At 37.4% G+C, this 17,160-nt stretch overlaps 1 protein-coding gene across 4 annotated transcripts in view; it reads right to left on the bottom strand.

Moving 5' to 3' along the window:
• Positions 1-15,911, bottom strand: part of LOC306998075 (cadherin-18-like) — a 48,922-nt gene extending 33,011 nt beyond the window's left edge. The window contains exons 1-2 of one of the 4 annotated variants that reach the window (XM_079611851.1): positions 15,607-15,911; positions 9,222-9,708 (exon numbers count right to left, since the gene is read on the bottom strand). In XM_079611851.1, the coding sequence (XP_079467977.1) occupies positions 9,222-9,452 (231 nt within the window). In that variant the 5' untranslated portion in view covers positions 9,453-9,708; positions 15,607-15,911. Of the gene's footprint in view, positions 1-9,221; positions 9,766-15,606 lie in introns of those variants that run through there. The other 3 variants (XM_079611850.1, XM_079611852.1, XM_079611853.1) reach the window with 3 other exon arrangements.
• Positions 15,912-17,160: the final 1,249 nt, after the last annotated feature.

The following is a 17,160-nucleotide window of genomic DNA, read 5'->3' as shown; positions in this document are numbered from 1 at the left end:
CCACCTGAAACGGAGACACACAGCTATTTTCAGGCCACTTATCCAACAATAAATGTTGCCATTTCAGTTGCTAATTATCACTAATGTGGCCTCAAAAAAGGCAATGTATCTGCCAATTCCTGCTGCTCAGATTTTTATTTTTTGGATCAGAGCATGGCCCTTGGTGTGAAAAAAAAAAAAAAAAACATTACTTGGCATGTTGCTGGGTTGCTATTCAAGCAGCTTTCTTTTCCCACCGTGTTCCCATAATTCTTGGCAGCCTGTGTAATCCCACCACAGTGAGCAATTAGTCAGAATGACGTTCACCTTCCAAACCTTTTCCCCCTGGCTAAGAGGGACATTCACCTTCTTAGAAATACTGTATATGGCAGGCAGGCCTGAAACCACACTGTCTCTGGGGCTATTGCTTTATCTACAAAACTTTTTGTATATGCCTGGTTACAGCTGCAATGTGCAGCAGGGCACATACAGTATTAAACAGCACCAAACATGCGCTCTTATGCACACAGCTAAACCCGAGACCCAAACCAATGCCATTGTTTGAGAGGATGCGTTTGTCCACCTCTTTCATCCAGCTATGTATCCTAATGTTCACCTGCTGCATCCAGCATTATGAAAGATTGAAGAATCCTCCTACATTGTACTTGAAAATGAGTGACCCTTGTTTTGAACTTGCCTCGTATTTATGGAAGCACCATTCACTCCTCCGAATGCATTAGGTTCCCGAAGAGATGGATAGAGTATTTGAATAATGTGTTCTATCGCTACACAATTCCTTATACAGAGGATGAAATGGATGATTTTTTGTTTTGTTTTGTTTTAGAAAATGTCCTAATCCTGTCAAAAAAGTATGCACATGTACAATAAGATGTTGAAGATCATCTTGGTGTATATGATCAGTGCATTTACTCCTAAAAAAAAATAGCTTTCTTTTGTAATCTGAAACAAAGTTTATTTTTCTGCTGAGGTCACTGCAGGCCAATCAGGCTATTGGAGAGTCAAGTTTACCACTATAGCCAAATTACTGTTAAGCCATTACTTTAGCATTTATATTAAAAAAAATTCTAGATGAATAACCTGTCACTTTACCAAAGTTAAGTGAGTATAGGGCTACATTGTCTAATCAATACTTTCTATATCAATACTAATCAATTTGTTTTATTATTATTATTTTTATTACCATAATCTTAAAGGAAGAAGTTTAGAACTTCTTTAGTAAGAATAATGTATCGAATTGGATATGAAAATTGCATTGTGTTCTAAATAAATAATAATTAAAAAACATGTTTCGAATGCTGACTGGCATTCAAACGACTTTAAGAGTCAACATCCTGTGTCCAAAAAGTCACAAAAAACAACAGGAGAGGAGGGGAGGCAGATGAGTGGGAGATATAATGCATTGACTCGTCCTGCAGAAAGTGTGACGCTGTACCTCTTCACAACATTACCACACAAATGAAAGGCTTTGATACCTGCCAGACAGATATGGACTCAAATCTGAAAGCAGCCAGCCTAGAAAAATACAAACGCATCAAATGCGATTAATAGGATTATGAATCAAAGCAAACACTTGAGCACAATGAAAACTCATTAACCATTTGAAACAAACTGGGTGTGTTGCACATTTTGTATGCTAAGCAGACTGATCCGGCTCGGAATACATTCTGCCATTAACTTAACGGTGACCACTGAGTATTTGCACACCCTCTCAAACATACACATACACACACTCTAGTCTACGCTTCATTCAGGGCTCTAAGACATTAATTGATTGTGGTGCTAAAGTGATGCATTTAGATGCATTAGAGCACCTATTATAGATCAGAAGCCTTTTTAATGTATGCATGTTAGGAGGTGACACTACACAATCTTGCAGCACGAACATTTAAGTGCTTTAAATGGACAGAGACCCTCATGGCGTTCCAAGCCTCTCCTTTCTTCTGCGAAACACAAGAGGCATTGTGGTAAACAGTTGATAAACAATTTCAGTTCTAATTAACTTTCATTGTATGGACAAAAAAATACAATGAAAGTCAACGGGAACCTAAACTGTTTGTCAGAAACATTTTTCAAAATATTTGCTTTTATATTCCACAGAAGAAAGAAAGTCATACATATTTCGAACGACTTGAGAGTGAGTTTTCATTATGGGTGGACTATACCTTTAAGAATACACTTGTGCACATATAAATGAGACTTTGAAGAAACAACCTATGTTGTCAAAACAAGCACCTCATTAGAGGTGTCTTGGTTTCGACCGACCTCATTCCGGCAGCTGTTTTAATATTCATAACAATGTCTACATTAAGAATGCACTGAAAAAAAATATATATGAAAAACATTTCTCTCTGCAGAATGCAGACATGACCGTGATGCAGGGTTTGCGGTTACTGCTGCCGCAGACCTGAGAGCACAGGTTGCCTTGTGCAGGGGCTTGATAAACTGCCCACGCTACAAGAAGGAAAGGACTGATTAAATCAGGGCTCAGCCTTCACCGCTAACCGCAAATTAAAGCCGGCGTGCTGATGGAAAGGTCAATTTTACACTGCACCAAGAGCCCTTCACGTCAGAATAAGGAAGTGTGCATGGGCGGCACTGAGTTTGGTAATTTGCCATTAGTGAGAAGGAGGTGAGCGGTTTAATGTAATCCTCCATTTTAAAAGCTGCAGTGACAGATATTCATCAGCCAGACCGACTCCAATAGGACGACAGTGGACTGATCTCTGTTGGTCTTCCTCTACTCCAAAGTCTATTTTACTGTAGTAGACCCTCTCTAGTTATCACACATTCACACACTAATGTGTGCTACCAGTCTGCTGGTAGGGAGATTAACATTGAAAGAGACCATCGAGAGCGCCAGCAGCTTGCTAGCTCTCTATTACAAATTTCAAAGCTTAAGCTGTTTGTGTGCGTTTGCATCTCTTTCTGGGTGTCTGGGTGTGTGTGCTTTTCTACATGAAAAGGGAGCATATTTACCACAGCAATAATCTACAGTACGAAGAACAAATTGTATGTGCTAGGCTAAAATATACTAAACAATTATTTTCTCTTTTGCTTTTTTGCTTTTTTTTTCAAACTAAAAAGTGCTCAAGTGCATGGTGGCAACATTTTCACGTTATTCATTTGATATAAAAGAGAAGTGTGAAAAAAATCAAAGAGCAGCTGAATTAAACCCTGTGAGAAACTATTCACCAATCTGCTATTGTGTAGATTGCGTAACCAATGGATACCACTGATGTATCACTTCTATGACAAGAATCATTTAATAATGCTACATGAAAAAAAAAAAAAAAAAAAAAAAAAAAAAAGATATATATATATATATATAGGCTATATATCTGAAGGATCACGTGACACTGAAGACTGGAGTAATTGCTGATGAAAGTTCAGCTTTGGATAAAATAAATACATTATATTTTAAAGTATATTTAAATAGAAAACCATTATTTTAAAATGCAGTAATATTTCACAATAATACTGTTTTTTCTGTATGTTTTCTGTATGTTAGATCAAATAAATGCAGGCCTGATGAGCATAAGAGACTTCTTTCAAAAACTTTAAAAATAGTAATGTTTCTTAACTTTTGACTGGTACTGTATGTGTACCGGTATGTGTATATGTATATATATATATATATATATATATATATATAAAATTCAACCCTGTATATTTGCTGTATATTTGTACACAGAAGCTCTAGAACACAATTTGGTGTTATATTACGCAGCAACTTGGCTTTAGATAATCCTATTTCGGTCCCACTTTATATTAAGTGGCTTTAAGTACTATGTACTTACATCGAAAAATAAGTACAATGTACTTATTGTGTTCATGTTGTATTGTAAAACACTTTTGCTGCTATTGCGGTGTGATACGGGTAAGGTAAGGGACAGGTGTGGTGGTGGGGTTAAGTTTAAGGGTGGGTTAAGGTGTAAGGGAAGGATCAACAGTGTAATTACAAATGTAATTATATACATTAATTACAGCTGTAATTACATGCAGGTATTTTAAAAATATAAGTACAATGTAAAAACATGTATGTACACAATAAGTCCATTGTATCAAATTAGTAATTTCAATGTAAGTACATAGTACTTAAAGCCACTTAATATAAAGTGGGACCCATATTTCAAATGTTACAAAAAGCCTTCTTCACCTCAGAAACATTGCTAAGGTACGGAACATGTTATCTGTTTCTGATGCAGAAAAGCTATAGTTCATGCATTCATGACCTCATAGACTGGATTACTGTAATAGGTGGTTGTCCTGTATCCTCAATAAACAAACTACAATTAGTCCAAAATACAGCAGCTGGAGTTCTTTTTTAATAAGAATAATTTTAACTCCAATTTTATCATCTCTACACTGGTTACCTATTAAGTTCTATATCAATTGCAAAGTATTAAAGCCCCTAAATGTTTCGGCTCCTTTGTATTTAACTGATCACCCTACATTCCACCATGCTCTTTAAGGTCACAAAACTCTGGACTTTTAGTAGTACATCCCTAAATAACTAGAGAGTACATCAGCTCCAGTTTGAATCCAGTCTCTTACAAAGATTTCGGATAACCCAACACCTGAAGAGATGACTCCAACCCTTACGAGGGCTTCAGAAGACTCAACATGCACCACAGCCAAATGTTCTATATTTTGTAATCATTATGATCACAACTTGTAATAATTGCTTTAATGAGATCATTGTTTCTGCCTAAATTAATACATTAGCTAATTGCATGATTTGAAGGATCTCAGAACTGTACATTTTGACAAGTGAACATTACTTTGACACAGTCAGCCCTGAAAACAGATAACATTAAATTGCAATGTAGAAACATGCATTTTTCTGTAAAGCTGATTTGAAACTATATGTTTAGTGAAAAGAGCTCTACACATTAATGTGAACTGAATTAAATATATAATATATACGTTTCTTTTCATTTGGCTGATTCTATTTTGCGAAGCACAATACAGTGTTTTGCTCAAGGGTTCAGTGTTTAAAGACTGATTCCAGCACTTAATCAACTATAATTTACCCTTTTTTGGAGTCCTCCTGATTGAAAATTTGGACTCTTAGAGGTTATTTTCATCAACTATATAATGATATGCCATTTTAGTCAGAAAAAAATACCAATTAATAAATGCAATATGATGAAAACATACTGATTAAATTAATAAGACACTTTTGTCCCAAAGACAAAAACTGTGTAAAATGATTAAATACAAACATTTAACACGGTTCACATAATTTCCCTGGAAAAGGGACCCCCCCACCCCCCACCCCCCACCCCCCAAAAAAAGAAAAAAAGATCCAACAAACATTGACCTAGTAAAACCATTATGCAATAAATCATTAGGGAACCCTAAAAACCATACATTATTCATTAACTTTTTGTAATTTACCATAATTTCTTCTATGAAATATGATGGCCAAACAGTAACAAAATCACTAGTTTTCAGAGCTGTGCAGGTGTCGAATTGTATTTCAGCCAACACATTTCAGGATAATTTCTTCTAACCAAATCATATGTGTATGTTCCATTGCTAACCCACAAAAACCTACATAACCCACTGAAATTTCTCATCTGTTTTTATAAAGTGACATAGTTTATGTTCCCATAACTAGATATTTGAGGACAGGCAGGGTTTTAGTAGAACAGGTCTGCCTGGGCCCCCAAAACCTCTTTTTGTCTGACCACTGAAGTGGAGAGAAGAAAAGATGGTGGTCTGAAGGGACCAGACAGGAGAAGGTGTGAAAAAAAGAGAGGAGTGTAGGAGGCTACTGAGAGCCTCAACCCATTTCTGTCACTGCAGTTTAAGAAAGCCTGAGAGAAAATATTCAGCTCACTCAAATCTCTTACAGACAGGTCACACCACAGCAGCATAAAAATTAAGTGGCACCCATGTGAGCAGAACAAGGGCCCTGTTTGGCTTCATATTTCGCAGTTCAATACAAGAAAGAATGTTCTCACACTTTGCTTCCAGAAAGGGGCTAAGCATGTCTGTTCTGCTGCAACAAGAGCTCAATTGAATTGACTGATGTTTAAAAACTAATTTTAAAAATACTATTTACAGTATGACGAGTGTAGTCCAATTCTAGTCAAATCTCTACGATGCCTAATCTCTCTAATCAGTTCTTCTCAGTGAATTCAAAATAATACATTGCAGCCAGTGTGGTCAGACCTTCAAAAGAATCAGTCTTATGAGCGTTTCTATTTAGAATCAAAATCATATAGCATGAACGTAGTCCAATTGCAAAACAAATGAATCAGTTCTTCTCAGTGAATCAAAACCATTAAGCACAACTGGTAGACCAATTACAGAACAAATGACTCTTAAAAGCCAGCTCTTCTCTGTGAATCAAAATCAGTGTAATCCAATTACAAAACCAATTACTATAATGAATCGGTTCTTGTCAGTGAATCAAAACCATATAGCACTACCAGTAATCCAATTACAGAAAGTGAATCATACGAGTCATTCTTTCTATAGGCTTAGTTATTTTCAGTGAATCAAAAGTAGTCAGACTCCTGAGCTGACTGTTATCCTTAACTAATGTAATGTTAACTAGAGTAATGTTTGTTCAAATAGCAACTTTTTTTCCAAAAATATTTTTTTCTTAAAAATACTAAAAACAACTGTTAATGGGACCATTATACTGTAGAAATGGGATTGTTTCACATCCCTATAGCACACATACACATGTCTGTATTTACACTCACAAGTGCAGATCTGAAGCAACCTGTCCAATGGTGGTTGAAGGTAAAAGGCACACACACACTTGGCTCAGTTCCTAAGGGATGTAGGTGTAGACAATTGATGGCTCCCCAGCCATTTCTTCATAAACTCTGCTATCTTCACTTAACCTTCACCTTGCTGAGTCAATGTCAAAAGCTGTCAGTGTCACCCTGTATTATTCCAACCCATGAAACAGTTTCATCTGAGCCGACAGTGTTGGCCAGTATTCACAGAACCGAATGGGTAAAATAATTGATTGTACCGCTGCTGACGTTTATAAGCCCCAGAGGGATCTCTGGCTTTTTTTCCGGAGAGTCACAGAGAATAAAAGGTGCTTTAAATGATTATCATAAGAGCATGTTAGCTGTCTCCAACTTTGCGTAAGAAGACAATGGAATAAATAGAGACGAAAAAAGGCCTCTAGATCATCTCGTTTCTCTGTAGTCGGCAGTCAAAATAATTATGCTCTTATTAGCAGGGTGGATGTCAGTCACAGGTCAGTCTTTAATTTGCAAACCAAATCAATTTTCTGACAAAAACATGCTGTTCGGAGAAACATGGATTTTGTTTCTGATTAGTCACCTGCACTATTTACTCGCTTCCAAGAAAATATGATTACAGGAATACATTGACATCGCACATTTCAATTATAGTCCAAAAACATGACGTACAGCCATTGTCTCTCAGTTAAAACAGTGCTTTTTCAAGGAACCATTTTCTCAACAAATCATACAAGGTTTGTTACAGATAATCACCTGCACAGTTTAAAGGTAGGGTAGGCCATTTCAAGAGGCTTCCCATATGGAAATGTAAAATATATATATATATATCTGAAAAAGGAACAAATCCATATATTGACAAATACATTCCATATAAATATGTTTATGTATGTATAAAAAATGTAATATATATATGTTTGTGTGTGTGTGTGTTTTAACCATGTCCATATATGACATGTATGCTCATACAGTATTGTGTAAAAACATATATGTATATGCACAGCCATTTATGAAACTTATTAGAAATTGGAAAAATCCCATATATTGACATATAAATTTGTCTCATATAACATATGGTTTTTTTACATATAATACATATGTTGTATATATGTATAATACATATTTTGACTTATATCTTATATATGAAATATCCATATATGAAATGTAGAAAACCTATAGAAAGTCATATAGCATACCAATTGTTTGCATATATATTCTGGGAATAAACTTAAATTAAACATATATTGTTCACATATGTGACTCTGGATCACAAAACCAGACACAGGTAGCACGGGTATATTTGTGGCAATAGCCAACACTACATTGTATGGGTCAAAATTATCGATTTTTCTTTTATGGCAAAAATAAGTAGGATATTGAGTAAAGATCATTTTCTATGTTGTAAATTTTCTACCGTAAACATTTACAAAAAAAATGTTGTGAGTGAATGCAGCACAACCGTGAACATAAATGGAAAACTTTAAAGACAATTTTCTCAATGTTTAGATTTTTTTTTTGCAACCTCAGATTCCAGATTTTCAAATAGTTGTATCTCTGCCAAATATTGTCCTGTATTCAGCTGTATATGTATATGACGTATAAATCTCAATTTCAAAAAATGACCCATGTGACTGGTTTTGTGGTCCAGGGTCACATATATGGTCTTAGCAGCATACAGTAGAATTAAAACAGTACAGTTACCAATATACTATTTAGTACATTGATATTAGTATACTTACTACATAAAGTATAGCCTACTTAAAATATACTTGAACTTTACTTAAGTATACTTAAAATGAACTTGAAGTATACCTATTTTTCGTAAGGGAAGCTAGCTTTGAAGCATAAAATCTCACGTCTCCTCCAAAACACATGAACACGCACAGCCTGAGCAGAGTCTGCAAAGCGTCATGAGAGATGGCGTTAAATGAACGTAAAGAACTTACAGAGCTCTTACTTGTACTACATGAATGCTGCTGATTAATTTTGGCGTTGACATAGAAGCATATAAATCTGAGGACGGCTCGGGTTAGAACGTCACGTGTTGTCATCTTGTACTTACGGTTGCGACATGCTGTTGTTTTGGTTCAGGATGAATTGTAAAAGGCCGCTACTTTGTTTGTTTTCCAGCACTCGGAAAACAACTCTGTCTGTCTACAACTCTGCATAGCCTTAAGGAACGCATAAATGGCGTGTGATGTCTGCGCAAGCAGGGTGCGCGGAGGTATGGACATGCATATGTTGGCAGGAAGGTTTGACATCATATCATTGCATTAGGACTAAATGCAATGATTGGACAAAAAAATATTTTTGGTGCTGAGACTTCCACAGAAGATATGTAAATTATTCAGACCACTTCTATTATTGATTGCTATCAAGATGTTTCAACCAGTATAACAAAAGTGTTTATAAACAAAATTGTCTACCCAACCTTTAAGCACGTTTCCCACACCTCCACACAGATCGAAACAAAGAAAGGGCTCTTACCTTCCCCACGTACTGGTCTTCCGGCCCGATGTGCTCTTCCAAAACGAAGAATTGATTCCAGATCCAGCCTCGTTTGGGACGATGGTGCGAGTCCTTGTCTCCGTCAGGCAGTTTGGTCTGGTTGTGTGTGAATGTGGGGCTGGTTGGAGAAGGGGTCCCATAGCTCCTCTGGAGCACACATAGGCACAGCAGCAGAGGGGACAGACAGGCAGGACTGCTGGCTGCTCTCATGTTAAAGAGTCGCAACGTTTGAACTCCCGCTCTCGCTCACCCAGACAGAGGCCTCTCTCTCACGGTGGGCGGCTCTAGACGCCGATCGGACCAGTTCGCAGGACTTGGCTGACGGCCATGGTTTAAAATCCTGTTGTAGCAGAGACCCAGCGGGCAGCACTCACATCGTGGGCCAAGTGCAAGACGTGTTGATTCGTTGGGGAGTCGCCGTCAACTGGAGACTCACTGGAGGCAATGGCAGATTTCCACGAAACATCTGTGTGAAGGAAAGAGGACAAACTGTACTTTCATGAAGGGAGAAATGAAACACAGCCAGCGATTACATTTTAATTCCACAGAAAACTTCAGATTAACTGTTGCCTGTGAAGACCTAATATATGAAATTTGGCCTAAAACCCCATTGCGATCTTGCTGTTTGCCTTTCAATGAAACATCTAATACATTTTTGATGGAACAGCTGTTCCCGTATAATAGCAGAGATCATGACTGCTGGTGCACGGGACGTGTAATGAGAGCTCCAGCGTGGTGAGCTTATTCAAACGGCTGAACGGCATTCCGAGGATCAATGGTCTGCAATGCATGTCCATGGATACCTCGTAAAAAAACGGATAGAACTCATCTCGTCTGCCTCCCTGACAATCCAGATTCATCACTTGTTGAAGAGAAACTCATTCGTGCTCTTCATTCCACGACGGCATGAGGGTTATTGACATAAGTGAGTGAAAACGCTTTAGGGTTAAGACTTTTTCTAAACGAATGGAAATTGCGATGTCGCTAAGATACTAAAAAAAGCAAAGAACAAATAAACAAATGACAATAGAAACGCTGCAGGGGGATATTTCCTGTCAACTTAGCTACATCTGTACATTTCATTTCCAAGCCGTGTTTAAAATAGTCACAGTAATGCTGAAGCTTTGTCCCAGGGGACTAACATTATATGACCGGAATAAATATTTCATGCTGCAACACAAACTGACAGTGAGATATCTGAGAAACTCCCGTTTGTTTGTGAGGAAAGATGTCAGCATGACAAGTGAATGTGACTCGAATCTCTCAACAAAAAAAATGTTCGCAGAAATTTTACAGAAAATGTATATGATATTGCCGAGATTCAGATTATTATGTGAATGAATTATCCCACATAGGCCAATAATTTAGTAGACAAAATAGAAGTGGTCAGAATTAATGAAAGAATTTAAGACTGCGATATGAGTCTGAATGAATTTCATTAAAAGTGCTTGTTGTTATAGCTATTATCTCAATGAAAGAGCCACTGATAGAATTGTTTTAGACCACCAACACTGGCAGAACTTTATAATTATTATTCTCTAGAAGTTTTAGTCATAACAGCTTGACTACAAGAGAATGATAAAAAGATCAACACGTCAGTTTCTTTCAAAAGCAACTGCTATAAACCGTACAGTTGAGGTAACTGTATATTTAATGAGCGAATGAATAATAAGAAAAAGCACATTGTAAAGTTTTTTAGTGTCCTAAATTCACTAACCGGACCACTCAGTAGGAGAATAAGTGCCAGCATTCTGTCACTGGTAATTGTATTTTTACTGTTTTTGAACAAATCAGTTAGCGAATGATTTAGTGACGCTCTCATAAAGACAGGGGCTGCGGCCGAAATTTTATACTGTCTTGAGTAGGTACTGTACTTATTTTTAGTAATAAAAAAAAAAAAATCAATCGGCCATTCTGGGTACTTTTTTTGCTACTGAGGACTGTGAATTCGGACATTGTACTCTTCACATACTGATTTTCACCTACTATATATGGAACTATGCGATTTTGGATTCAGTATAAGGCACTTGTTAGTTTATAAACAAATAAGTGTTTTTGAACAAATCAATTGAGTGAATGATTTAAAGACTCACTTATTTAATTCCTGAATGAATCAGTGTTTTTGAACAAATCGGTTAGAGAATGTTTCAATGACTAATAAAGACAGGGGCTGCGTCCAAAATCACATACTTTCTTGAGTAGGTACTTATTTTGAATAAGTAACTTCATGGCCGCTAAACAATTTCTATATAGTATGAATGTGTGTAGTATAAATAAAATCTGGAGCTGTCATTATCGTGTGATCTACCAGCATCACCGCCACTCACAAATCCTCTCCCATGGCCTCATGGGATAGTAAAGTGTCCGTCGTATGCACACTTCAGAATCTTGTCGAAAGAAGTAGGTCATCTGGGTACTTTTTGCCTACCTGTACTCTTTTATGAGTACTGTGAATTCAGATATACTTCTTTTGTCACATACACACAGCCCTATGAAATCTTTTTTTTTTTTTTTTCAAATTCCATTTTTTCCTTTTTTTTCTGATTATTATTATTATTATTATTATTATTATTACTCATAGTGACCATCAGAGCGGCTCTGGAGATGACGTTTATGCATTCATGTCCTCATATAGAGGCGGTAGAGGCTGAAAACACTGCGAGCGTCACATGCGCTTCTCTCTCTCTCTCTGTGTGTGTGTGTGTGTGTGTGTGTGTGTGTGTGTGTGTGTGTGTGTGTGTGTGTGTGTGTGTGTGTGTGTGTGTGTGTGTGTGTGTGTTAAATGAAACCGCACGTCTGCACTATTCATTCAAACAGACTCAAAGAACATGCAAGATTCATATATTTAAATGGTCTTTTTGCGGTTTAATATTCAGACACTAGTCTATATCGCAATTTGATTTAAGTGTACTGTCTTGCTTTTTATTTATCCATCAAAATTTACAAATTCCGTGAAATTCCACATTATACAGTAATATCCGTTTTTATGACTGGATTCCGCGATTCCGGCTGCTTTTCTGCATTGCGGAAATCATAGGGCCCTACATACTGTTTTTCCACCCATAGAAGGGAAATATGTGATTTCGGATGCAGCCAGACACTTGTTTGCCTATATCAATGAATCAACGTTTTTGAACAAATCATTGGGTGAATGATTCAAAGTCAGTGACACAAGCGAGTAAAACACAATGACGTATCACCACCTACTGGTATAATGATGATGTGACATCAAAAAGAATAATTCGAAGATCCCCACCAACAGACTGACAGTCAAGTTCAAGGACTAGAATCATTAAAGATTCGAAACAATGTTCAGAGATGACAGAGGTTCTCAGGATTCAGAAGATTAGTTTAGCTAATACAGATGTATGTACTGTATACACAACACAAACAAACTCATATGAAGAACGGTCTCCCACTTGCATTTTGAACTATAATTGATTGTGATGAGTAAAAGAGCTCAAAATAAACATCTAAATGCAGAAACTGGATTAATTTGTGTGATGAAACATAATTGATGTGAACCTGCCTGACTGAACTCACCGCGCTTGATGCAACTCTGAACACCAGTCTGATAAGAATTACCAGACTATTGGCCTCAGGCCACTGGACAGTGTGTTTGTCATATAGGCATGGATCGTATTTTGAGGTTTTTGACAAGGAATCTCAGAATTTTTGACACCTTGTAACTCAATTAATGGGAGCATGAGTAGATCAATGTTGGATTGGTCACTACTGTCTCAAAACAGAACAGAAAATGACAGTCCCAGTTTCATCAATGTATGCTAATTACACACAAATTAAATTCTAATTATGTAAATTAGTTTATCTATTTTGTAATCCATATAAAAATAAATTTAAAAAAGTTGCCAATTTTAGCCAGATGTGCTTTTAAAGAACAAACATCTTTTAAAAGGAAAAAAATGTAATAAAAAATATGGCGATTGCTTTTTGAAAGAAAAAGAGCAAAAAAGACTTTTTCTTCTCAAAGAATAAAAGCAGAAGCCCGAGTCTAGTTTTGAAGGGAAATGAATATGCTAGCTTCTCATTCAGAATAATGTCCATCTGCTCAATCAGAAGCGCAATTTATTTACTGAGTCTTGCTGAAGATTTTTCAAGAGGAGGAGGGAGGGCAAAGCCTTTACTCGCGCTTTCAAGCTTATTGTGTTGCCTTGAAAAGAAATTGCTTTTTGAGTGCATTTTGACTAATACTGGGTGACAGCTCCCTTTCCTTTCATGATGTTCCAGTGGTTTATGTTAAACAGATGGTTGTAAAAGTTTGCAGGTGCTTAACCCACATCCTCGCATTCTATCTGTAATATTGACGTCTAGACCAATGTGACCATTTTATACAATGATAAATTTCAATTAAGTTTAAGCCTTATTAAAAGGTTTTTTTTTTTCATTTGTATTTTTAGACTCATGCAGTGTGAATTTGATTAAAAGAATCAATTCATTAGTTAAGTGAATTAAGCTGAGATTCACAGGAACTGTCAAAACACAAAGGTTTATAATGAACTTTCTGAGCAAGAGAAAAAGGTGTTACACATGTGAACAAAACACTGCTCCAGCAACACCTAAAAGCACAGTAGGCCAGGAGGCACAAATAACACGCATGCCCTTGTTCTGCACTTCAAAAGCAAAGGGGTCTCGAGTGATTCACGAAGGTTTCTTGAGGTCTTCAAAACAAATTTGTAATACTGATTAGAATCCAGTGCAGCTAATTAGGATGCTAATTGGAATGGAGTGAGGCTCGGATGGAACAGTGGCTGAGAGGCGTCTTCTCACAATGACATTTTTCCATGTTTGTTCCTGTCGGCTCTCTACCCCACTCATTGCTTGAATTAATCTCTTTATACATGCAAATTAAAAGAAACGTCACTGATGGAATTTGAATCTAGGAGTCATTCTGTATTGTGAGATAGTGCTAAACGAATATTTTCCGGGTTCAGTGCAAGTTAAGCTCAACTGACAGCACTTACTAGAAAAATTTGTTTAGGCTTGCCCCTCCTTTTCTTTAAAAGAAGAAAAAATCTGGGTCACAATAAGGCACTTACAGTGGAAGTGAATGGGGCCAATAGGCAAACATTAAAACCCCCTTGCTTTCAATATATAGCCAATATTATTACAGTGTGATGTTCACATACTAACCTTTGGTGTGTAAAGTTTAAATTTTACAACTACGTTGCACTGGCAACATAACACCTATAACCCTCAAATTTTTGCAGCTTCATAATAAAGTTTATGCGCTTTTAAAAAAGTTTCACGTGTCTCATTTCTGCTTTTAAACTGGCCCCATTCACCGCCGATGTAAGTTTTTTTAGTAAAATCAAAATTATTCTGATTGAGCTTAACTTGTACTAAACCCAGAGTATTCCTTCCATGTTGAAGTCGGCTCATGCATCATAGAGAACCTTCGAGACGTGAAGCAGTAAAATTTCCCCAGTGTAGTTGATTCAGCCCACTTTATTCAATTTCATATTTTTTCTCTCTACTTCTCATGTCTTATTCACTTCTCAGCAGTAAATTGCAGTTCTTTATATAGAACTGAAGTGGTTTTGTAACCTGAAAGCTCTCCCTGCCGTCTGCACTAAATCCAGTGATATGAGGAAAAGGTGATGCTGAGACTGATTGCCAGCTACAGGATTAGTAATATAGGAGGAGGGACTCCAGGGATCCATTGATGTGCATTTGTCACCTTGGCATGTCCACTGCATGAGGCATTGGTTGAAGCACGCCACTTCCCTCATGCATCAAATACAGGCTGGTCTAATCACTCAGTCATTGTCAGACAACCCTCAATGTCTGATTGTTAGGCACCCCCAATTTACTCTGAATGCTTTTCTAAGAACAATAAAGAATGCACTCATTAGGCTAACAAATATAACAATATAGCATTTTCACATGTGGAGTTTTGAAGTCCACTGCAACCATTTCTTCATCATCATCATCATCATAGCTGTAAAAGATTAGCAGTGAATAAATAATAAATAAATAAATACATATATTTGTAGAAATAAATCTTGCCGTCCATTTTCACGAAGCAATCAAGAAACACTAGAGAATCAGACACAAGGACTTTCAGCTTCACTTGCTGTGCTTTGTTCACTGGAAAGTGAGACAGAGATATGGAGAATTACATGCAGCCACGATAAAGTGCTGGAGTAATGAAAGAGGCACAGATCAATGGACAGACACTGCTTTCCTTCCCACGTCCCGCTGCTCCGTTTCGTCTATGACCACATGTACACAAGAACAACTCCCAGACTTTCTCTGAATGTCTCCTCGCCACAAGCCAGGCAAACAGAGGCAGCAAGCTTCAATCAGCAGATGAGTAAAGAAAAGCACACAGAGTGCCTCTTACCTTCTCAGTCGTTCCTTAAAAGATGACAAGGCTTTGGAATACGGAGGAGCGCTCCTGATGTTCCACCACATTTTTTTAAGTCACACAGAGAGTATGTGTGCAGCAGCACAATCCAGTCCAGAACAGAACCGCTAGAGCTCCCAAATCTGCCAGCCTGCTGCAGCTCAGGAGGCGCGCTCTGATTGGCCGGCTACACGCGCTGTCATATCCACACACACACACACACACACACACACGCAGGGAAAGTCAGCTCTGCTTTTTTCCCTCTCACATTTCCTATCCTCTCACTCTCTTTCTCTTGCTTTACATCTCTGACTCTACCTCCCTCACTTTATCTTCCAGTCTCTCTCTCTCTCCCCCTCCATTCGCAGCAAGGAGAGGCACACATGTTCTCTTCTCAGTGGTGAGCAGTGCAGGCAGTGTTTGGTTTAAGGCAATAATGTGGCTCCAGAAGGAAACCTAATTAATAATATAGGGAGCGTGGGGAAAGCAAGAGGGATGTGAAAGCGTGTGTATGCTGAGCCCCTCTAGACCGAAGGCCATTTTTTTCCAGTAGGAAGCTCTGTCAGCTCATAACATAACAGAGGGCATCAGGAACAGGGCAGTAGCTCTGTGGAAAGGTAAAATGAAAATGTGATAAAACAAAGGCCTTGAGGGAGAAGAAGGAGCTTTATGTACCGCAACTCCGAGTCATCAAACTCTCAGCTTGCTCTCGGAGGCTATCCATCATTTACCTTCAGGTTTCCCCCTTTCCTTTCAGCCTCAACACCAGCACAGGTTGATGATTTATCTTTTCGACTCCATTTATTTATTTACATTCTCTCCACCCTTTTCTTTCCATCTCTGCTGGTGTCCTTGCAGGTGGGCTAGAGGATGGCTTATGTAAAATGAAGATACAGAAAGATATCAAATGCTGTCATTAAATGCATATTTTGATTGCAATTTTAAAGTATACAAATTGTAATTGTGCATAGATAGTGCATAGATAGTAGAAGTGTTTTTCTTTTTTCAAAAACAAAACTATTATAAAACCAGTTAAGCATGGCATATCTAAAGCTGCAACAGAATTAAAACAATTAATGACCAGGTGTCCAAGTTTATGCCAAGATAAATAGATTTTACATATCATAAAAAAAAAAGGCTTGTTGCTTAGGAAACAAATCTGTTGAGCTAGTGACTTTTGTAAGTGTTATGAGGTTAAAATGAAACAACAACAAAAACCATCACCTTGAACAGCTGACTAACTAGAAAGATTACTGATGGTGTTTGTGAAGATATGCATAAGACAGCAAATGGGAGTTTGGATATTGAATAGACCAGATCATTGCTCAGCAAATTGTGGGGGGAAAAACAGATTATTCACTCGGATGAATCTTATGTCAAACTGTAAGGTGGAGTTTAAGCATGAGTGGGTGTCAATAGTGGAGATAAATGACCACATTCACTCACACATTTGAAATGGATTCCATTTTTTACCTCTCTTTTTTTTCCACCCATAGATTTATTTATTTTTGCAATATTGTAATGTAAACCATAATGTGAATGAAGAGTATT

This window comes from Phoxinus phoxinus, assembly GCF_949152265.1.
Source record: "Phoxinus phoxinus genome assembly, chromosome: 5".
NCBI classification, from domain to species: Eukaryota; Metazoa; Chordata; class Actinopteri; order Cypriniformes; family Leuciscidae; genus Phoxinus; species Phoxinus phoxinus.
This window is presented reverse-complemented; position numbering and strand designations above follow the sequence as displayed.